General features: G+C 41.3%; 1 protein-coding gene, 1 non-coding gene and 1 pseudogene across 3 annotated transcripts; all 3 read right to left on the bottom strand.

Annotated features, from left to right (window-relative positions):
• Nucleotides 1-521: 521 nt before the first annotated feature.
• On the bottom strand, nucleotides 522-1,895 carry LOC119809400 (annotated as a pseudogene).
• A 57-nt stretch (nucleotides 1,896-1,952) lies between these two features.
• Nucleotides 1,953-18,107, bottom strand: Tipin (TIMELESS interacting protein). 2 transcript variants are annotated; one of them, XM_038323931.1, is made up of 8 exons: nucleotides 18,057-18,107; nucleotides 13,023-13,152; nucleotides 11,620-11,698; nucleotides 11,315-11,390; nucleotides 8,294-8,416; nucleotides 8,029-8,092; nucleotides 5,753-5,959; nucleotides 1,953-2,455 (listed from the first exon to the last, which is right to left on the bottom strand). In XM_038323931.1, the coding sequence occupies exons 2-8, from the start codon at nucleotides 13,150-13,152 to the stop codon at nucleotides 2,292-2,294; spliced, it is 843 nt and encodes a 280-aa protein (XP_038179859.1). In that variant the 5' UTR covers nucleotides 18,057-18,107; the 3' UTR covers nucleotides 1,953-2,291. The 2 variants fall into 2 exon arrangements, with proteins under 2 accessions (XP_038179859.1, XP_038179858.1); XM_038323930.1 differs by having other exon boundaries at nucleotides 13,023-13,158; nucleotides 18,057-18,091.
• LOC119810944 lies at nucleotides 6,369-6,503 on the bottom strand. Its single transcript, XR_005284880.1, has one exon.
• Nucleotides 18,108-24,099: the final 5,992 nt, after the last annotated feature.

Genomic DNA, 24,099 nt, shown 5'->3' with positions numbered 1-24,099 from the left:
AACCTCTCTGCAGCCTGTGCCTGTGTACATCAGCCTGACCCATCTATCTAGACCAGAAATATCCATAAACCTCTGCACTGTTCCATGGCAGGCCACTATGGGTACGGCCACAAGTTGTAAGAATACTGTGCAGCTCTTAGTCTGGCCATCACCTCTCCCCAGTCCTGGTCACACAAAAGCCAGGACAGAGGATCCACTTGGGGCAGGGACTAAAAGAGGCTGGTAGGTTTAGAGGCCAAGGCAAGAGGCTGTACCTGCTGGGATAAGTACATTGAACCCCTCCCTCCTACACAGATGACTGTGAGCCTCTTGCAAAATGGAGAGGACCAGGAAATCTGTCCAAGAGTTCCACTCTTTCTCAATTGAGGGTCCTCTTCTAAAAACAGTCAGTGCCCAGAGCAGCAATTAGGAAAGAGGCACAGCAAAGATCCATCGTCCCAGAGACCTTTCCAACCCCTCCCTAAAAGCCAGGTATGGATGGGATGAGCTCCCACCCCATCAGAACTCAGGGTCACAGAGGGTTCAAACCCACCTTTTATTACAGTGTGTGTAGCTTACTGAGTGACACCAGAAAGACAAGGGGACATTATGCAATCACTGAGAGGTCAGTGTTAACCTATGAACTCCAAAAATACAAAGGGACTTGACACAGATACAACTTAGAACCTGTTTCCAGAAGTTCCTGGAAATACACTGGGTACTATTACAGGCAGGCCAAGGCTGGAGGTAGGGAGCAGGAGTGGGGCTGTAGGTCCTGCTCCAATGTGTGCACTGGACAATACCAAAAAGATACAGAACAATTATTGGGAAAAACAACCCATGATGAGTTGAACTCACTCTTGTAATAAAAACTTAAAAATTTGCAGCCTCTGAGCACAGAACAGACCATGAACTCCCAGTCAGGGACAGAAATGGCAAGAAATGCCAGTGGCTATCAAGACTCAGTAGTGTGCACTCCCCCGACCTGACATCTTCAGAGAGGAGGTGCACCAGACCTGTTACCCCAGCCTGGCCCCACACCTCTGCCTCCCATGCGTTTCTTGCCAATCTGGGCGGCTTCCTGAAGTCTCTTGTGAAGCCAGGACTTAGCAGTCATCTTCCACAGTTTGATGGTTTTATCATTCTCTAATGCTGCCGAAGCAATGATGTTCTCTGTTAGATGACAAGCCGTGGAAATCACATCTGTGTGACCCGGCAACTTCTGCACTATCTCCTTGGTCAGCAGGTTCCAGATATACACCAGGTTATCTTCAGAACCAGACACGATCCACTTCCCAGCTGTCCTAGAAAAGTTGGCAGATATGCAATACTTCTCGTTCTTGTGGCCAGTGCATGTCTTCAGGCACTTCCCTTTGCTGTAGTCCCAGAGCTTCAGCATATATTTGCCATTTGGAGAGAATTTCACGAAGGACACTGGAGGATTATCATCATCAGGCACTGGCCAGAGGCGGTGTCCCAGATGCGGCAGAGGCCATCATAGCTACTGGATACGATCAGCGATCCATCATGGTTAAAATGAACGGCTGACTGGGTCCGAATGGGCAGGCAAAGTCTTTGAGACACTTCCCTGTCTTCATTCACATCCCACATCCTCACACTTTATGTGACCTTTTAAACATTAAAGCAACTCTTCAAAATACAGACAAGCTGGTTGTTGTGGCACACACCTTTAGTTCTAGATAGCACAAAAGGCAAATCCCAGTGAGTTCTGAGATCAAATGAGGTTACAGTGAGATCGTTTCAAAAACAATACGGGAGAAAAGACCAGATGACATATACCTGTACTCCTAGCACTCAAAGGCAGAAGTAGGGAGGTTCACCATAACTTTCAGGCCAGCCAGGATGATGTGATGAGAGTGGGTCTCAACAAAACTACAGTCAAAACCCTTAACCATTTCAGCAAGTTTAAATTGTGTAACTAAATCATGATGAGAAACTCAAATCCTGAGAGATTTTATTTTCACAAAATATTTATTTCTTTAAAAAAGACCTTAATAGTCAGTGCATATTTACATTTTAAAACATTACCCAATTTAGTGAGAAATAATTCAGTGCAAACTGGAAGCAATTTATAAAGTCAAATTTATACAGTACAGCAAAAAATAATAAATAGACATACTAAAATAAGTAGGAAACACAATTAGAAATAGTCACTGTATTTTAAGCAGGAATCCATGGAAGTTTTATGACTTAGACTTATACAAAGTAGAAAAACTTACAAATAACTCCAAACCCTGCAGGATTCTGTTGTGGAAGTCTGGCTACTTGGAACATTTCTGGGTTAGTCCAAGTTAGAATGGTTCCTCTGCTTCAAACTGTTCCTCTTCATTTGTATTGGCAGAAGGAACACGTGGAGCATCTGCAGTATCTGTGTTTAATCCACTTGAGTCTTCTTGATCCTCACCAGTACTGCTCTCTTCTACTGTCTGTGCCCAGGATGTACTCATTAACACATCTGAGAGAAGAATAATATCATTATTACTCATTATAAGCAACTGATCCAAACTTGATAAATACAAATCTCTCCAAAAGCTTACTTGGTAGAAACAAATCTATAATCCCCCTAATTATCATCACTAAAGTCTAAATATAAACTAGTTTTTACATGCATAAAACACACTTAAAATGCCAAGGGTTCCGGGAAAGTAGATGTAGCTCAGTTGTAGAATCAATACAGATTAGCAAGTGTGAGGCCCTGGATTCAATTCTGGCACTTTCTCATATACAAAAGTTAAGGGGCCTAAATGATACTACATTCAACTCTTCAATCTTACTCAAGTATAACTTCTCATTCAAAATAAAACTAGAAAGAGATTCAAAGAAACCAGAGGCAGGGCAGGCAAGATGACTGTGAGTAAAAGTGCTTGCTGTCAAGTCTGACTGCCCCAATAGTGGAAGGAGACAACAGACTCCCAAGTTGTCCCGATTTGTACGCTGTGGTCCATGCAGGAGCACACACACATCCACAATGTCAAGACAAAGGCAATTAGTTTCATGTCAGAGACCTATGGTAAAGAAAATTTAAGCCAAGGATGATGGCACATGCCTCTTCAGCACTAAGAACCCTGTCTGAGGGAAAAAGAAAATTTTAAGATACCTTTTTTTTTGGGGGGGGGGGGGAGTTTATTTAGTGGGTTATGGAAGGGAAAGGGACGGAAGGGGCGCGGAGGAGGCAGTAGTTACCGTTTCAGAAGAGGGACAGAAAGAACACTAAGATACTTTTTTTAATAGTTGGTCAAATTTTAAATTATATAATATAAACAGAAAATGTTCCTTAAATCCCTATTGTCAAGTATAACTTTTCTTTAAAAAAATATTTATTTACTATGTATACAATATTCTGTCTGTGTACATGTCTGCAGGCCAGAAGAGGGCACCAGACCTCTTTACAAATGGTTGTGAGCCACCATGTGGTTGCCGGGAATTGAACACAGGACCTTTGGAAGAGCAAGCAATGCTCTTAACCACTGAGCCTGTCAAGTATACTTTGAGATGGCAAGAAGCCACTGCTACCCATTATTACATTTTTGTATGATTTTTAATATCATTTAATAATAATATTATTTTTCCTTATGTGTAAGTATGTGCACGAGGGTACAGGAGCCCCTTGGGGTCAGGGTCATCAATCTTGAACTACAGTTATAAGCAGTGATGAGACACCTGACGTGGGCACTGGGAACCCAGTCCTGGTGCTATAGAACTGCAGCAAGTATTCTAACCAATGAGGCACCTCACCATCCCTTCATGATTTCTCACATTATAAGATGAGATTTATCTTAACTGAAAATCAAGACTAGGTTACAACATTCGCTTGAGAACTGTTATATTGGATGAAACATTTTACAACATGGTATTCACTTATTACAATTCTTTTTTTAGGTTTTTATTTTTATATGTATATGTGTCTGTATGCACACAAGTGTGTGGGTACCCAAGAAGGCCAGAAGAGGGCATGGATCCCTTAGAACTGCAGTTATAAGCTACTATGAACCACACGATGTAGGTGCTGAGACCCAAACTTAGGACAGCTGCAGGAGTAAAAAGTGCTTATTTTAACTGCTGAGCCACTGCTCCAACCTCCTTTGCTATAGTTCTTATTTTTTCAATATAAAAAGAAAACTGGATTAGAAAGATACATTCCCAACTTTTGTTTTGCGAAAAAGGCTTTCCTTTGTAGCTCAGGCTAGCCTAGAACTATGTAGCCCAAGATACCCTCGCTTACTCTCCCTGCTTCAGTCTAGTAAGTGCTGCTGTGTGCCACTAAATCTAGCTCACAAGCTTTAAATTTTAATTCTCAATAACTTCATACAATGTATAATTCTTTTAAAATACAGATTTGAGAGGAACTAGAGAGAGCACCACATGGCAGCTCACAACCACCTGTAATCCCAGTCCCAGGAGATATGACACCTTCTTCTGGCCTTCACGGGCACAAAACATGTGGTACATAAACATACATGCAGGCACAAGACACTCATACACATAAAAAGTAAAGTAATAATTTTTTAAATTCAGTATTATAGCTGGAAAGATGGGTTGTAATCCCATGCCCACATGGTGTTTTAACAACCATCCATCAATCTAGTTCCTGGGGATCCAAGGCCCTCTTCTGACCTCTGAAGGGAAAAGGAACAAAAACTGTGCAGACTGCCAGCAGCAGTGGTAGCACACGCCTTTTAATTCCAGCATTTGGGAGGCAGAGGCATATCTCTGTGAGTCTGAGGCTAGCCTTGTCTACAGATCAAGTTCCAGGACAGCTAGGACAACACTGAGAAACCTTGTCTCAAAAAACCAAAATGAACAAATAAAATAAAAATAGAAATGGAAAGTTTAAGGCAATTTTTAAAAAGTGGTAAAGAGATGACACAGATAAGAAAACTATAAAAAGTACAACTCACAAAAGTGGGACAATGTAATAAAAAGCATTTTAATAGCTAAGTGGAGGCTCATACCTTAGGAGGTGGAGGCAGAAGATCATTAAGTGGGTAAGTGGGAAGTTACTTGTGTAAATTAGTAGGATCTAAACTCAAAATTAAAATATAAGGGCTAAAGATTCAGTTCCTTGAAAGACTGCTTACCTAGCTGTGTAAGACCCTGTTTCAACCTCCAGTGTCTACCATCCCCTCAAAAGGCATGTTAGTATCCTATTTACCTCACAGAAAATTACTGCTAATTCTCAGTTAGTACAGAACACATTGGGTTTGTTATTCAAGGTCTGGCTAAGTTACAGATCAGTTTAAGCCTAGCCTGGGTAACATATAGAGATCCTGTCCCAGAAAAAAAAAAAAAAAAAAGGGCGCGCGCGCGCGCGCGCGCGCGCGCGTGTGTGTGTGTGTGTGTGTGTGTGTGTGTTAAGGATGTAGCTCAGTGGTATAATAATGCCCGTCTAGCATGTGCAAAGTGTTGGGTTCAATTCCCAGAACTAAAACGTATTGACCCCATAATAATACTTTTCCTAATTATGATCCTAAAAATATGTGAAGCATGCTTTAAGAGAAGAAGTCAGAGAAGAATATATTGTTGGATTTGGTATTCTAAGAGTTATCCAGAAAACCGTCTTAGACTTAAACATTCCTTAGGATTCCAAACAGCAAACACACATACACTGACACACTCTCTAAAATATACATAAACTTAACATCATTTTTCTATTCCTAGAGGTATTTTATTTCAAGAGATAGTAAAGAAGTTAAGATTTCCTACATGCCCTTGATATTATATGGTAGCTCATAAAAGCCAGCATAAAATTTACCATTTTCTAGGGACTGGCTATTACTCAGTAGCTTTGCCTGCCTTCTTTCCAAGGCCAGTTGTTTATTTCTCTCAATCCTCTGTTGCTGCTCTTCTGTTAGACTTCTACTTGATTCAGAAGTCAACTTCTTGCTGTCAGATGAGCTTGTCAAAAAGGGATCAAATCCAGCTGCAGTTGCATCGAGGTTATTAGTTTCTTCAACTTCATCTGTGGCAGAAATAAAGTTAATACAACTGTACATTAGAGGAGTTAGAAAAAGAACAGCCTTCAACCACAGTTTAAAGTGGCTTTGATACTGAAGAGAGAAAAAAAGAAACAATAATCTAAGGCCAAACCAAGACACAGCAGAGGGTCTCCATTAGGCAGATCATCAAAAGCACTCACACATATATACATACATCCACATACAGACACACACATAATTAAAAATAAATGTTAAAAAGCTTTAAGTCGGGCAGTGGTGGTGCATACCTTTAATTCCAGCACTTGGGAGGCATAGAGAGGCAGATCTCTGAGATTAAAATCAGCCTGGTCTATAAAGCAAGTTCTAGGACAGTTAAGACTGTAACACAGAAAAACTCTGACTGAAAACCCCCTAAAAAGTTTTTAAAATATTTATGTATGGAGCCATCGCACAGAAAATCTGATAACTATACAGACTCTGTCGGCAGGAACCAACTGTTTTGATGTATGTGACCGTCTATGGTTGCATTGTACAACTAACAAATGCAATCAATACCAGAACAGTCACGTAGGTCTTCCTAAAGTTCTATAGCCACGGATCTGGTTCTTTTGATTTTTTTTTTTGGGGTGGGGGGGAGAACTGGATCTTGCATGCCCCAAGTTAGTCTCAAATTCACTATGTAGTCAAAGCTGGCCTTGAACTTCTGTGTCTCCTATTTCCACCTCTTAAATGCTGGAATTACAGACCTGTGTTACTACACATAGATCAAGAGTCTACATGTTAAATGGAATATAAAATTCTATCAACAAATTATTCTACCTAACTTCCCAGAGACAGTTTTTCTTTTTTTTTTTCTTTTTTCTTTTTGGTTTTTCGAGACAGGGTTTCTCTGCAGCTTTAGAGCCTGTCCTGGAGCTAGCTCTTGTAGACCAGGCTGGTCTCGAACTCACAGAAATCGGCCTGCCTCTGCCTCCCGAGTGCTGGGATTAAAGGCGTGCGCCACTACCGCCCGGCCCAGAGACAGTTTTTCTAATGGTTTATATGCACATGAACACTCTAGTTTGATGGGTAGTTGTACTAGCAAGAACTATAAACAATCAATGAAGTCAGCAGGTTCTCAAAACAAGCTTCACAAACTTTAGTCAATCCCTGGAACCTATAGGCATGATGGAAAAATCAACTCCAGAAATTGTCCTAATCGCCACACACATGCCATGACACATGAGCACAAAAACAATATGTTAAAATTTTCCCTATTCCATAAATATTTTCTATAACATGTCTAACGATACAATTGTATCCTTTTTTGATTGTTTATGCATCTGAGTCAGGGTCTCAGTATGTATCCCCTGCTATACTTGGAGATCTTTATGCAAACCAGGCCTTGAACTCAGAAGGCTCTGCCTGCTTCTGCTTTCTGAGTGCTGGAATTAAAAGTGTGTGCACCACCCTGCCAGGCTACAATCATATCTTTAGGAAATAAATTTCAAGAAGGAAGGAGTCAAGGGAAGGTAACATGAACATGAAAGAAGTACAATGATATACACATAAAAATCTCATAACGAAGCATATTCTTTTGTGGGGGAGAAGTTGAGACAGAGTCTCCTATAATTTTGGCTGTCCTGGAACTATGTTGACTAGGTTGGCATTCAACTCACAAAGATCCACCTGTCTCTGACTCCTAAGTGCTGAGGTTAAAGGCATCTACCACTATACATGCCTGAAACTCATTCTTTTGTACATTAACTAAAACTAATAAAAAAGAAACAAGTACCAAATGTAACTATTACTGGGCTAAAGAGATGTCTCCGTGGGTAAAGGGACCTGCTGTCAAGCCTGAAAACTTGAGTGCAATCCCTGGGATTGACGAGGTGAAAGACTGTCCTCTGCAGTCTATCCCCACATAAATAAACAGGAGCTCATTATACTCACACTTAACTACATTCTACAGTTACCAAATTCTAGACTTAACTGTACTATAGTTACATAAACATGGGTTAAGGTCTCAGTTGTGTATATATAATATCTCCTACTTCAGTTATACCCATTTCTAAAAGCTAAACTGTGATAAAGTAAATAAACTTATAATTACCATTATTGTTAACAAAATCTTCATGTACAATAGGGAGATCAAGTCGAATTCGTTTTAAACAGGTCTGAAAAAAAGACATTTTCCCACTTTTATCAATAAGTTAGAGATGAAACAACTATTTATTTATATCTGAGTTATTCTTCAAATAATAACTATTAATTTTCCTGTCTAACAAGACAGATTTCAAAAGAAAGACCCACAAATAGCAATTCAGCCTCCTTGTACTACTTAGATTGTGAATGACATTCACGATAATCACACTTACCTGAACCTCCTTTTTATTTCCCAGGTTTTCAACTCTGTCAATAAAATCTTCAAATTGCAGTTTGGGGAATAGCCTATGTGCCCAGTGCTCCATGTGTCTGATTAGCGTTTTCAAGTCGTCAGCCTGACACATAAAAATAAAAATGCTGAACAGAAGACTCAATCTCACAGCTGACCCTGTCAGCAGATTTTAGAGCATTTAAAGGCAATGCCAAAGTCACTGCTGTCATATTTATAAGGCTAAGAAACTTTTAGAAAGAAACAGAAATCTCTAAAGCTTGGAATACCACAATCTCAGAAAGTGTTAAGAGCACTGAATACAGATTTTGTTTTAGACACAGATTTTTAAAAATTAGAAGGAAATATGTATGTATGTATGTATGTATGTATGTATGCATGTATGTATGTATAAAAGAGGACTGGGAAGACAGTTCAGATGGTTAAGAGCCTGGAGAATAGGCTGAGAACTGATGTTCAAACCCTATCCCCACATAAAAACATCCCTGTATAGTGGCTGTACTAGATACTTATGTCTACTTGACACAAGCTAGAGTCACTGGCCAGGAGGGAGCCTCTCCTGAGAAAATGCCTCAATAAGATCGGGCTTGTAGGGTATTTTCTTAATTAGTAACTGATGTGAGAGGGCCCAGCCCATTGTGGGTGGTGCCATCCCTGGGCAGGAGGTCCTAGGTTCTGTAAAAACAAAAACAAAAACAAAATAAACACACTGAGCAAGCCATGGAGAGCAAGCCAGTAAGCAACACCCCTCCACAGCCTCTGCTTCACCTCCTGCCTCCAGATTCCTGACTTCCTTTGATAATGAACAAAATGGAAGTGTAAACCAAATAACACTTTCCTCCCCAACTTGCTTTTGGTCATGGTGTTCCATCACGGCAATAGAAACCCTGACTAAGACAGTGGCAGACCTTTGCAGTCCTAGTGCTGAAGAAACAAAGACTGAGGCTCACTGTACAGAGCCTGAGGAAGCACACCTGAAGCTGACCTCTGGCAACAACACACACATGCACACCCACACCCACACCCACTGAGGGGAAACAGCAGTACAAAGTTAGAACAAAGCTGCCAGGCATGGTGAAACAGTTTTGATGCAAGCACTGGGGAGGCAGAGGCAGGCAGATCTCTGAGTTCGAGGCCAGCCTGGTCTTACAAGAGCTAGTTCCAGGACAGACTCCAAACTACAGAGAAACCCTGTCTCGAAAAACCAACCAACCAACCAAACAAACAAAAAAGAACTAGACACTGTTGAGTGTCTTGGAGACACATGATCAACAAAAGCAGTGTTAATTATTATGAAGCTTAAAATGATTTTTTAAGAGAAGGCAAAGTAAATTTTGTTCTTGTAAACTATAAGGTACAAATGTGGGCTTAGAGACTCAGACTAAAGCCATGTTAAACATGGAGGCAAAAAAAGAGAGAGAGAAAGACACAATATTGTTCTTCTAATTCTTCCAAGTATCTTCTCTATTTCACTATTTCTCAGAGGTTACCACAGATTAACAACAGTATCTGTGATATATGCATCATAGACCCAGTTTCACTTATTTTTAAAAACATAAAAGCTGCCGGGCGGTGGTGGCGCACGCCTTTAATCTCAGCACTCGGGAGGCAGAGGCAGGCGGATCTCTGTGAGTTCGAGACCAGCCTGGTCTACAAGAGCTAGCTCCAGGACAGGCTCTAAAGCCGCAGAGAAACCCTGTCTCGAAAAAACAAACAAACAAACAAAAAAAAAAAAAAAACATAAAAGCTCTAAAATAAAACAGGTGTGATGACATAAACCTTTAATCCCACCACTTAGAAGAGGCAAGCAGATCTCTATGAATTTAAGGCTGGTTATTAGTCAGTCACTGTTCTACTGTTTTTAAGAGGCACCATGACCACGGTCACTCTTAATCAATCAATCAATCAATAAAAATTAAGGGGCTGGAGAGATGGCTCAGCAGTTAAGAGTACTTACTGGCTACTCTTCCAGAGGTCCTGAGTTCAATTCCCAGCAATCATATGGTGGCTCACAACCATCCATAATGAGCTCTGGTGCCCCCTTCAGGCATGCAAACAGAACACTGTGTACATAATAAATAAATCTTTTTTTAAAAAAAGCATTTAAATGGGGTCTGTTTACAATTTTAAAGGTTTAGTCTATTATCATCATGGCAGGGAGCATGTTGGCATGCAGGCAGGCACTAGAGCATGAAGGGGCCTAACTTAACATCAATACAGCCATGACAGGCTGCAGGCTAGCAATACTGGGACTAGGCCTCACCCTTACAATGGCCCGGCATCCAGGGACCAATCAGAATTGAGACAGACAAAAACCAGACATTCCAGAACATTAAGGACAGCTTACATAACTTGTATATGGGTTGCTAATTTCTTTGCAGTTACAGCAGGATTCCTTTTGCCCTACTCCTGCCATTCAGGAGTTAAAACCAAACCTGAATCTGAAATTTCCCTAACCCCCCCATCCTTTACTCCTTAATAACCCTGCTACAGCTGAGCTCGAGGATCTCTGATCTATGCTGGAAACTACGGAGACTGCAGCTGGAGCTCGCAATAAAGGCTTTTTGCTTTTGTATATGACTCAGACTCCTGGTGGTCTGTGGGGGCCTCATGACAAAGAATAAACATTAGTAGCTGAGAGCTACATCTTGATCCACAGGCAGAAAGAGCAGGGCTGAGCCTTGCATGTGCTTTTGAAACCTCAAAGCCCAAACCCAGGGACAAGGCCACATCTCCCAATCCACTAATCCATTTAAATAGTGCCACTCCCCAATGACTTAAGCTTTTAAATATACGAGGGGGTGGCATTCTTATATAAATCACCATAGCTATTCAGGGCTAGATTGTGATACTCTGTCTCAAATTAAAATAAAATACATAAGTAAAAGTCTAAAATAAAAACCAGGGCCGGAATGTATTCCAGGAATACTATTTAGTACAAGTTCAAGCACTTGCCCTGGACCCAATGTCCAGTACTAAGAAAGACAAATCAAATGTTTCTTACCTCATGACCTTTCCCCTTGAATTTTATCTTATCAAACATATGCCTTAAGGCTGGAAGCCCTCTCTCTGAAGTTAATCTGTGAAAACAAATATATTTGGAATTTCAGATTTTCTAGTTATGACAAAACCAAGACCACAAGAAAAAATATTTCCTCCCCAATTGGAAAAAAAAAAGAAAGAAAAAAATGTTTATGGGGGAAATGCTTACAAACTATCTGATTTCCAAATCGTTCAACCAAAGCTTACAACAAGTGAAGAAAAACACTGTGTGGAAAACTTTAAATGTATGAGAATAAATGTCCATACCTAGTAGCATCTAGCTTGGGTAGATTCCTTTTAACTGTTCTCTTTGGTGGTACAGGAACAGGTGCTCCACTCCCTGATTCTAGTGAAACAGATAGAAACTTAGTGTTTAGAAATTTAAGGCCTGGGCCCTCAAGATAAATCAGGGGGTAAAGGCATTAGCCACCAAGCCTGACTTGACTACTTATGCTCAATTCCCCCATACCCACATCGTGGATGGGACAACTGGCTCCTGCAAGTTGTCCTCTGACTTCCATATACACATATAGTGGCACCCATATGCCCACAAACATTCAGATACACACAAATAAATAAATGCTATAATTTTTTTAAAATTCAAGTCTTATTTACAAAATATATCAAGGCTGCAGAGATGGCTCAGTAGCTAAGAGCACTGATTGCTCTTTCAGAAGAGCTGGGTTCAATTCCTAGCACCCACATGGCAGCTAACAACAGTCTATAACTCCAAGATCTGACACCCCCACATAGACATACATGCAGGCAAAACACCGATTAATTTCTAAATTAACCTGCTATCATTTCTAAATTAATCTGCTAAAGTAGGATTGTGAGAACAAGGCTAGCCTGGAATATATTATGAAACCTTGTCTTAAAAACCAACAAAAACAGGCTGGAGAAGGCTCAGGTATTAATAGCACTGGCTGCTCTTCCCGAGGATCCTAGTTCAATTTCCAGCACCCACATGGCAGCTTACAACTGTCCGTAACTCCAGTTCCAGGGGATCTGACACCTTCATACCAACACACATAAAATAAAGTAAAATAAATTATAAAATTTAGGGGCTGGAGAGATGGCTCAGAGGTTAAGAGCACAGACTGCTCTTCCAAAGGTCCTGAGTTCAATTCCCAGCAACCACATGGTGGCTCACAACCATCTGTAATGAGATCTGGTGCCCTCTCTGGCGAGTAGGCATATATGCAGGCAGAATACTGTATATATAATAAATAAAAATCTTTAAAAAAAATCTAAAATTTAAAACCAACAAACAAACTAGGCAGTGATGACACACGCCTTTAATCCCTGTACTAGAGAGGCAGAGGCAGGCAGATCTCTGAGTTTGTGGACAGTCTGGTCTAAGGAGAAAGTTCCACAACAGCCAGGGATATAGGGAGAAATCCTGTCTCAAAAAAACAAAAACCAGGGGCTGGAGAGATGGCTCAGAGGTTAAGAGCATTGCCTGCTCTTCCAAAGGTCCTGAGTTCAATTCCCAGCAACCACATGGTGGCTCACAACCATCTGTAATGGGGTCTGGTGCCCTCTTCTGGCCTGCAGGCATACAGACAGAATATTGTATACATAATAAATAAATATTAAAAAAAAAAAACCCAAACCAAACAAACAAAGAAGCAAATTCAAGGGACATTTGTGAAATTATCAATACAGACCTTCATCAGGTTCAGGTTCTGCAGTATCTTTCTCAGGCGAGGCTGGAGGTGGGAAGGGAGGAAAAGTTTCATCTTCTACATGATCATAATCTGGTATTTCAAACAAGTCATTCTCTTCTTGCTCTAACATCTTTTCCTCCAGAAGAAAAAAAAAAAACAAGCTATTTTTATCCATCCCAGCCTTCCTAACTATCACAGTCTAATTTCCTTTACAATGAAAGCCATGTTTCAGTCACTTAAACCACATTTCAAATTCATCCAAAATAAAAAAGTAGAAGACAGTAAATATGGAGGAAAATGACTAACCAGAAACTAGTAGTAATGTAGTCCCTACAACTAAACGACTACATGGTTTTTAACATTGATATACATGAGTGTTTTGCCTGTTTATGTGCCAGAAGACATCAAACCATTAGGAATTCAAGTTATAGTTTGAAATACCTATCCATCCATCCATCCATTTATCCATCCATCCATCCATATATATATGGAGAGAGAGAGAGAGAGAGAGAGAGAGAGAGAGAGAGAGAGAGAGAGTTATACTACCAAGCAGATGAGAATCAAACCCAGGTCCTCTGGAAGAACAGCCAGTAACCTAAATCACTGAGACATCATCACTCCAGTCCCCAGGTTAAGAATTTTTATTTTGTTTTTTTGAGACATGATTTCTCTGTGCAATAGTCCTGGCTGTCCTAGAGTTACAAATTTTTATTCTTCCAGCATAGACATCCCTACTATTCCTTTTGCAGCTCTTAAGTGTCTCAAGGGCATTTAAATTCATCATATACAAAACTGAATAAATGATCTCAATTCAGTGAGTGATGCCCATCAAGCTGTTCAAGTAAAAGACTTACAAGTCACCTTTGACACTTCCTTCTTGCACTCAATATCCTGCCCATTTAATTTTCAAAATATTCCTTTAATAGTTTTCCTTCAGCCAGGTGATCATGGCATATGCCTCTAAAGTCCAGCACTCAGGAGGCAGAGGCAGGTAGATCTCTGAGTTTAAGGCCAGCCTGGTCTACAGAGCTAGTTTCAGGACAGCCAGGGTTACATTGAGAAGCCTATATCAAAAAAAAAAAAAAGAAAAAGAACTGCATGGAGATGGAGCTAGATGTGATAGTACACACATTAAGCGCAGCACTAAGGAGGCAGAGACAGGCAGATCTGAGTTGAGGCCAGTATGATCTACATAGCAAGTTCAGGACAGCTATGGCTAGAGACACTGTCTTAAGGAAAAAAAAATCAGTGGAGAAAAATGTTTGCTAGGCATGGTGGCACCTGTAATCCCAGCATTTGAAAGAAAGAAAATCAAGAACCCAAGGTCAGCCTTGGTTACATAACAAGTTCAAAGCTGGCCTGGACCAAGAGACCCTTTTAAAAGAGGCTGGAGAGGGCTCAGTGGTTAAGAGCACTAGCTCCTCTTCCAGAGGACCCAGGTTCAATTTCTAGCACCCACATGGCAGCTCACACAGCCTGTAACTCCAATTTTAGGGGCTCCAACATCTTCATACACATGTATACAAGTATAACATAAATGCATGAAATAAAAATAAATTAAAAAATAAATTTTACTGGGCAATGGTGGGAAGGCCTTTAATCAGGAGGCAGAAGCAGGTGGATCTCTGAGTTTGAGGCCAGCCTGCTCTACAGATCCAGTTCCACGACAGCCAGGGCTACCCAGAGAAACATCCCGAAAAAAACTAAAAAACATACAAACAAAAGAAAAGTAATACCATGCAACTTCACTTCATACCATATCTCTCATACATTCTTTAAAAGAACAATTTCCACTATAAAAATCTGTATGTTTGTTTGATAAAGTAATTTTTTTGTTTTGGGTTTTTTTTGAGGGGCGTGGGGGTTACAAGACAGAGCTTCTCTGTATAGCCCAGACTGTCCTGGAACTTGCTCAGTAGACCAGGCTGGTCTTGAACTCAGAGAACCACTGTCTTTGCCTCCTGAGTACTAGGATTAATGGCATGCACCACCACCTCCCAACAAAGAATTATTTTTACCTATGTTTGCCTGGGTTTGTATGCAACATGCATGTGTAAATGTCTAAAGAAGCAAAAGGTGATATAAGCAGGTTTGAGTGGTGGAAAGAGAACCCAGGTCCTTTTCAAGAGCAGTAGATCTCTGACATTCACTAAGCACCGTTTTTGTTGTTTGAAATAAGGTCATATATAGGCCAAGCTGGCCTCCAATTCCTGATCCTCCTGCCTCTACTCGCCAAGTGCTAACATTACTACATTTTTAAAGTGTATTTTTTTAATATTTATTTATTTATTATGCATACAATATTCTGTCTGTGTGTATGCCTGCAGGCCAGAAGAGGGCACCAGACCCCATTAAGATGGTTGTGAGCCACCATGTGGGAATTGAACTCAGGACCTTTGGAAGAGCAGGCAATGCTCTTAACCTCTGAGCCATCTCTCCAGCACCCCATTACCTACATTTTGAAAGCTCGTCCCCGACCCCTAATTTCTTTCAAATTTTAACTATTACCTCATCAGGAAAACCTGTCTCAAATCAGGAATGTTGAGGCGTTCTGTAATCCCAAAAGGTAGAGGAAGGAGGAACAGAGTTCAAGGCCACCCTCAATTATTTCAAGGCCAGCCTAAGACTCTTAGACAGACTATTTAAATGTCCCTAAATTGAACAATACTGTGTGAGCACTGTGGAAGCCCTAAGGACAACTTTCCGACTTTCGTCATCTCAGGTTCAAATCATCATATTTGTACTGCAAGCACTGTTACCTGATAGGTCACCTTTACCGCCCAGAATCCTCTTATAACAATTAACACCAGCATACGGAAGTTTCACAGGAATCATCATCTCTCTATTAGGTTTTATTTAATGTTAGTCTCCTATAATGAAATGTACCTTTCGTAGAACAAAAATCACATAGGTCTCTTTGTGTTCCACTACTATATCCCAAATTCGGTATACAACAGATAATATATATTTACTACAGGAAGGAAATAAAAAGAATTCCAAGTGATATACACTGTAGTCCCAATACTTAGGAGTCTAAAGTAGAAACCCAGGAGTCCAGTCTGGGCAAACACACCCACAATACACAATGCAGAGGTAGCTCAGTTGGTGGAAGGCTTGATTAGCATCCACAAGACCCTGGTTTCAATTTCCAGTATGTCATAAACCATATGCATGTGTAGGGGTGCATTGGTTTGCAACCCCAGCCCTCAAGAGGATCAGAAATTCAAAGTTATCTTCAGCTGGGCCAAGCCCAGACCAGTTTGGGCTACATGAGAATCCCCATCTTTAAAAATAAAAAGCTTGAGCTGGAGGTTGAAAACACAGGCCGCCATTATAGAGGACCTAAGTTCAGATGCCAGCACCCGTGCTGAACAGTTCACTAACGCCTCTAACTACAGCTTCAGGGGATTTGACACCTGGCCTCATGTGCACTTATTCCTGCCTCACACCTTCTTAGAAAGTAAATCTCAAAAACATTTCACCAGGCGGTGGTGGCATACACCTTTAATCCCAGCACTGAGGCAAACTATCTCTGTGAGTTTAAGGCCAGCATTGTCTACAGAGTTCCAGGACAGCTAGGACTACCTGAAGAAACCCTGTCTCAAACAAACAAACAAACAAACAAAAAAACAAAACAAAAGAATACATAACTTTCCAAAGTTTCCTCCAAAACTAAACATATTTGGACTCAAACATGTTTAAAACACACCAATCAGGGCGGAGAGATGGCTCAGTGGTTAAGAGCAGTGACTGCTTTTCCAGAGATCCTGAGTTCAATTCCCAGTAACTACATGGTGGCTCACAACCACCCATGATGAGATCTGGTGCCCTCTTCTGGCCTGCAGGCAGACATACAGGCAGAACACTGTATATAAAATAATAAATAAAGATTAAAAAAAAAAACAATCAGGCGGGTGGTGGTGACTCACGCCTTTAATCCCAGCACTCGGGAAGCACAGGCAGGTGGATCTCTGTGAGTTCGAGGCCAGCCTGGACAGGCCCCAAAGCTACAGAGAAAAACCAAAACCAACCAAAAACAAACAAAATGCCACCCTGATCTACAAAAACAAAGCAAAAACCCCCAATCTAGATTTTCAACTTTTATTATATGATTTTTACTTATTACTGGTGTGTGTATATAATGTGAATGGGCAAGAGGAACCCTGGACCTTTCCATGAGCTCTAAGCACCATCTTTACCTGTGGAGCATCTAGCTGGCCCCAGTTCTAAATTCTATGACCATAGATCTATAAAAACAGAGCACTAACTCTGGATAATAAACAGCTAAGTCTTTGAGTAAGTTTTATGAACCATGGTTTAGGGGAGCCAAAAAGGCAGTTACATAGTATGTTTAGGGCTAGAGACTGCAGCTCTTAGCCTAGCCCCAGACAAGCGCCCCAAACCTCCAAACATCTAGTGCCATCCCAATGGGAGTTTGAAAACAGGGCTTAAAACTACAATAACCAGCAAATAAACAATAAAGCACGAGGTGGGGCTTATCAGTACGCTCGTTTCTCTTACTTAGCACACGGCGTCGTTCGCTAGGTGGCTTTCTCCTTTTGACAATTTTTTTGTCTACTTCCCCTCCTGGTCCTCAAACTCCCAGAGAAGTATGGGGGTAACAAATTCAACATCCTACTGGTAATTCCTTCCCACACCTCTTATTAACCTACTTTATTTCCAGTTGTCAAACAAGCTCCTCACCTTAAAGAACTCCGGCATCCTGACTCACCCTGGGTGCACCCCTAAAAATATCACGTCTCCCCTCCCTCTTCTCGAGCCTTCTCAACCTTCTCCCCCCCCACCCCCCCGCCAGTCCACTTCATTCACCCCCATTCTCCGTCCCTACGCTTGGCGCGAAGGGTGTGTGCGCGCGATGCAGGCCCGCCATGCTCCCGCCCGCTCCGTCCGGTCCTCCTCAGCCTCCCTGCCGCCTAGCTCCCGCCGCCCCAGTTTCCGCACCCCGCGCCGAAATTCCAGAACCTCCGGCGAAGCGGCTTCTACCAGAGACTCCCTCACCGAACTGGGTCTCACCTCCAGCAAACGGCCCGACCGCCGACAGCGCGACCAGCGCCTCTCGCGAGACTCAGGAACTCACTCCGCGAGAAGAGCTGGAAAGTTTGGCGCCAACACCGCCCGAGCGGCCTGGGCGGGGCCTAAGGACCTGAGCCCCGCCCTCCTGTGTTCGGAAGCCTTCTTTCCCCTCCGGCATAACTTCAATAGCGTGAAGCTCAGAATTCGTACTTTCTAGGCACTTTATTGGCCTTCGAAATAGGTCTCCGTTCTTAGAAACCGAGTGGTGGAAGCCGGGCGTGAAAATGTACGGCTGGAATCCCAGCCCTCGGGAAGCTGAAGCAGATGGATCTCTGTGAGTTCGAAGCCAGCCTAAGCTATAAAACCAGTTCTAGGCCAACCAGAGCTGTTACACATAAAAACTCTGTTTCGAAATGCAAACAAACAGCAACAACAAGAATGAAATAAAGGTGCTAGAGAGATGTCTTAACCATTAAAAGCACTCATGCAGAGGACTCGTTTTATTTCTAGCACCAACATAGTGGCTCACAACCTTGTATAATATCAGAGCATTTGAGGCCCTTTTCTGGCCTCCAAAACACCAAGCTCTCTGGTGGTTTACATACACAAAGCCATGCAAATAAAAGACTTCTTAAAAGAGAAAGAGAGACAGCGACAGAGATTGAGAGAGAGCACTGGGCGGTGGTGGTGCACACCTTTAATCCCAGCACTTGGGAAACAGAGGATCTCTATGATCTCTATGAGTTCTAGGCCAGCCTGCCCTACAAAGTGAGTTCCAGAACAGCCAGGACTGTTTCACAAAGAAACCCTGTCTCGATCCCCCCCCCAAAAAAAATGAGATGGTGAGAAAAACAACCCGTGCTAGCTTTTAACTCTGTACCCCCCATGTTCACATACAAATAAATAATAATAGAGCTGGAAGGAGTTGGAGAGATTGCTCAACACAGCCGGGCAGTGGTGGCGCACACCTTTAATTCCAGCACTCGGGAAAGCAGAGGCAGGCGGATTTCTGTGAGTTCGAGGCCAGCCTGGTCTACAAGAGCTAGTTCCAGGACAGGATCCAAAGCTACAGAGAAACACTGTCTTGAGAAACAAACACCAACAAAAAGAGTATTTGCCACAGCCAGGCAGTGGTGGCACATACCTTTAATCCCAGCATTTGGGACGCAGAGGCAGGCTGATCTCAGTGAGTTCAAGGCCATCCTAGTATACAAAGCAAATTCTAGGACAGCCTGAAAAACCCTGTCTGGGGTAGCGGGGAGCAACCCAAAAAATTCAAGGAAAAAGACCACAGACCCAAATCATCATGGCAATGCTAATTAAAGTAAGCTTTTTAAAATTCACATACACCTAAAAGTGGAGTTCAAGAGATCAGCCTTGAATGTGAGGAAAACAAGATTCTTGTAGTTCGGGGGTAAGGAGTTCCCAAATGATTGATTTGATGGGCAAAATAGGCAGGGCCACAGGAGCAAGACATACGCATAAAATTTCAATCTTCTACAGCAAAGACATGATTGCGAGGTAGTTGATAACAAGTTAGTCATAATAACCTTTGAAACAAAGGTAGGGTTCAAGATAGCTATACCTTTTCGAAGCAAAGACATGGTTGCAGCTTCCTGGAACAGGCCGTACAGAGCCATTTGCAGCTAAGGTTACAGGTGGGGCATTGCCCAACTTTGATAAACAGATTTAATCATAAACAGGAATGGGCCTAGTTCGTCTTTACTGTAACCTGGCTTTTAAGTGTAAAATGAAGGCAGACTGAACCCAGGTAAATCTTTCTAAATCTGCAAGGCTACTCCCAAACACCTGAAATTCCAGTTCCAGGGGCTCTGCTGCCCTCTCCTGACCTCTGGAGGCACTGCACACACCAGGGCACTTCCATACAGATAGAAGTCATACACACAAAATAAAAGCAAATAAAATTTAAAAGTGTAATTAGAAGCCAGGTGATGGTACACACTTTTAACTCCAGCACTTGGGAGGCAGAAGCAGGCAGATCTCTGTGAGTTTGAGGCCAGCCTGGTTTACAGAGCAAGTTCCAAGACAATCAGGAATCAGGAAATCCTGTCTTGAAAAATAATAATAATAATAATAATAATAATAATAATAATAATAATAATAAGAAGAAGAAGAAGAAGAAGAAGAAGAAGAAGAAGAAGAAGAAGAAAAAGAAGAAGAAGAAGAAGAAGAAGAAGAAGAAGAAGAAGAAGAAAACCATATAACTAGGTCTGAAATAATCCCTTTGCAAATAAAGGCTCCTGCCACCCAGCCTGTCTGAATACAATCCTTGAGACCCACAAAGTGAAAGATAAGAGCACACTCCTGAAAAGTTGTTCTTTGACCTCCACACACGGGCCACAGTGTACACATGCATAAACGCATATATACAAACATACAGACACTGCTGTAGACTATTAGTTAAAGATGTGCCACATTTGTTTATGCTGTGGAATTATTTGTTTAGTGATACAAAGATGTAGTTTTTTTCTTTCTTTCTTTCTTTCTTTCTTTCTTTCTTTCTTTCTTTTTTTCTTTCTTTCTTTCTTTCTTTCTTTTTGAGACAGGGTTTCTCTGTAGCTTTGGAGCTTGTCCTAGAACTTGCTCTGTAGACCAGACTGGTCTTGAAGTCACAGAGATCCACCTGTCTCTGGCTCCTGAGTGCTGGGATTAAAGGAATGTGTCACCTACAGCCAGCATGTTACATTCTTTTATGTTGCATTTATTTAACTCTGTGAAACTGTGTAACTTTGCCTGCCTAAAACATCTGATTATGGGCTGGAGAGATAGCTCAGAGGTTAAGAGCACTGACTGCTCTTCCAGAGGTCTTGAGTTCAATTCCCAGCAGCCACATGGTGGCTCACAGCCATCTGTAATGAGAACTGGTGCCCTCTCCTGGCCTGCAAGCATACAGACAGGAAAAAAAACCACAGTATACATAATTAATAAATAAATAAATAAAACTTAAAAAAGAAACATCTGATTATACTAATAAAGAGCTGAACAGTCAATAACTAGGCAGGAGAAAGAATAAATAGGAGGAAGAAGAGGGAGGAATAAGAAAAAGGAGGAACAGGCTCCAAAGCCACAGAGAAACCCTGTCTCGAAAAACCAAAAAAAAAAAAAAAAAAAAAAAAAAAAAAAAAAAAAAAAAAAAAAAGAAAAAGGAGGAGAGGGGCTGGAGAGATGGCTCAGAGGTTAAGAACATTGCCTGCTCTTCCAAAGGTCCTGAGTTCAATTCCCAGTCAACCACATGGTGGCTCACAACCATCTGTAATGGGGTCTGGTGCCTTCTTCTGGCCTGCAGTCATACACACAGACAGAATATTGTATACATAGAAAGAAAGAAAGAAAGAAAGAAAGAAAGAAAGAAAGAAAGAAAGAAAGAAAGAAAGAAAGAAAGAGGAGGAGAAAGGACACCAGGGGTCAGCTACACAGCAAACCAGGAAGTAAGAAGTAAAGAGACGTATGTAGAATAGAGAAAGGTAAAAGTCCAGAGGCAAAAGGTAGACAGGATAATTTAAGTTAAGAAAAGCTGGCTAGAAATAAGCCAAGCTAAGGCTAGGCATTCATAAGTAAGAATAAGTCTCTGTGTAATTATTTGGGAGCTGGGTGATGGGCCCCCAAAGAGCAAAGAAAATTCAACAACAGACATAGATACATATACACAATTAATTAATTAATAATATAATTCTAAAACATTAAACGTATATCCAGAGAGATGACTCAGCAGTTAAAAGCACTTGTACTTCCTACAGCCTGGGACTGGGTTCCTAGCACCCAGTGCTGGCTCACAATCATCTGTAACTCCAGTTTCAGGAGATGTGATACCCTCTTCTGATCTACTCAGGCACCAGACACACAGATGTGGTACACAGACATTCATGCAGAGGAGAAAAAAATAACAATAAAATAAAAATACCTGCCTAAAACACCTTTTAAAAACTTTAAAACTACTTTTATCTATTTTATTTAGTGTACTATTTGATACAAAGTAAGAAATATTTACATATATTACACATATGCTTTATGGAGTTGGAGCTAGCTAAGTGGTAGAATGTTTGACTAGCTTTTAAAAAGTCTGAGCTCAACTCCCCAAACCACAAAACAAACAAATAATAAAGGAAGAGAAGAAAAAGAAAGAGAAAAGAACCAGACAGAGGCCCACCCAGGAAGGGCACTTACCTACCAAGGCTCATGACCTGAGTTTGATCCCTTGGGCCTACATGATTAAAGGAAAGAATCAACTTCCTCAAGTTGTCCATCAATGATGTGGGATTCCCCTCTGTATACTATGATTACCATTAATTAATAAAGAAAACTGGGTTGGCCTGATAGGGTAGAACAGAGCTATGTAGGGGAGGGGAGATGAGATGACACATAACTAAACTGAATGCTGGGAGGAAAAAGGAAGAGTTAGAAAGAAGCCATGGAGCTGCAGCCAGAAGCAGACATATTGAAACCTTGCCGGTAGGCCACAAGCCTCATGGTAAAATATACTACAATAATGGAGATGGGTTTAAATTAAAATGTAAGAGTTAGCAAATAAGAAGCTAGAGCTAATGGGCCAAGTAGTGATTTAAATAATACGATTTCTATGCGATTATTACAGGAGTCTGGGTGGATGGGAAATGAACAAGCAGCCTACAACACACCAATCTCTGCATGAGCTATGGGATAAAAGCACCCATGCTGTGGGATGCTCCTGTACACTGTAAAGATCTGTCACTCATATTGGTTTAATAAAATGCTGATTGGCAGTAGCCAGGCAGAAAATATAGGTGGGGAAACCAGACGTGGAGGAAGAAAGATGATGAGAATGCCTCACTGAGAAAAGGTACCAAGTCATGTGACTAAACATAAACAAGAATTTGGGTTAATTTAAGTTGTAAGAGCTAGTTAGTAATAAGTCTGCGCAAGCTAATAGGCCAAACAGTTTATAATTAATATAAGTCTCCATGTGTTTCTTTGGGACTGAATGGCTGTGGGACCTGGTAGGACAGAAACTTAGGTCTACACACCCACTTGTGTGTGTACTCTTAAACAACTAAATCAACAATTAAATAAATAAATGTAAATAACTAAAATGTAATTTTATTATTATAAAAATAATTTTATAGCTGGGCAGTGGTGGTTCACACTTTAATCATAGCACTTGGAAGGAAGAGGCAGGCAAATCTCTGAGTTTGAAGCCAGCCTGGTTTACAGAGCAAGTTCCAGGACAGTCAGGGCTACATAGAGATACCTTGTCTTAAAAAGACAAAAATAAACAACAAGAAAAATACAGGGCTGGCGAGACCACTCAGAGCTTAAGAGCACTGGCTGCTCTTCCAGAGGTCCAGTTCAATTCCCAGCAACCACATCATGGCTCACAACCATCTGTAATGAGATCTGGTGCCCTCTTCTGGTGTGTTTGCATACATGTAGGCAGAACACTGTAAACATAATAAATAAGTAAAAAAAAAATTTAAGAAAAGAAAGAAAAAGAAAAAGAGACACTGTGATGTCCATGGCATGCCACATGCTGGGCTGGTGGCTGCTTCTTGCCATGCCCACTTGATTTCTGCAAGATAACTGGTTTCCAAGCCCATTTGAACATTTGGTGGCCTGGAAGCTCAGCCGATTACATCAGATGGACTGATGAAATGCAGCTATGTTTTTTTTCATTCCTTTCTTCCTCTTTTTTTTTTTAATAGAGTCTCACTAAAGAGGCCTGGAGGAGCTGTTAACATTAAAGGTGCTCATTACTACAGCCAGATTTCTTACTTTTTTCTTCAAAAATATTTCTTACTTTTTAAGATTTAATTATTTATTATGTATACGGTGTTCTGTCTGCATGTATGCCTACACACCAAAAGTGATTACTAGTTCATGTGTTTGAAGGCAATGGGGGACTCAGAACCAGAGAAGACTGGGTGAGGGGAGGAGTTTAGGTGGATTTGACATCCAGTGGGGCCTCAGGTTTGTTTCTAGGGTTGTTGTGGGCAAAGGGTGGGGAGTTTGTGGCTGTGCTGTTGGAGACTGTACCACCGAAGGGCAGTGC

This window comes from Arvicola amphibius, chromosome 3 (assembly GCF_903992535.2).
Source record: "Arvicola amphibius chromosome 3, mArvAmp1.2, whole genome shotgun sequence".
Classification (NCBI taxonomy): domain Eukaryota; kingdom Metazoa; phylum Chordata; class Mammalia; order Rodentia; family Cricetidae; genus Arvicola; species Arvicola amphibius.
This window is presented reverse-complemented; position numbering and strand designations above follow the sequence as displayed.

What these genes read in the sequence shown, in the direction of transcription:
- Tipin (XM_038323931.1), bottom strand. Translation starts at nt 13,152, where the DNA reads ATGTTAGAGCAAGAAGAGAATGACTTGTTTGAAATACCAGATTATGAT. An exon ending in CCCAAGCTAGATGCTACTAG is followed by an intron (nt 11,391 to 11,619) that starts GTATGGACATTT and finishes TTGTTTTCACAG; the next exon opens with ATTAACTTCAGAGAGAGGGC. An exon ending in TCAAGGGGAAAGGTCATGAG is followed by an intron (nt 8,417 to 11,314) that starts GTAAGAAACATT and finishes TTTATGTGTCAG; the next exon opens with GCTGACGACTTGAAAACGCT.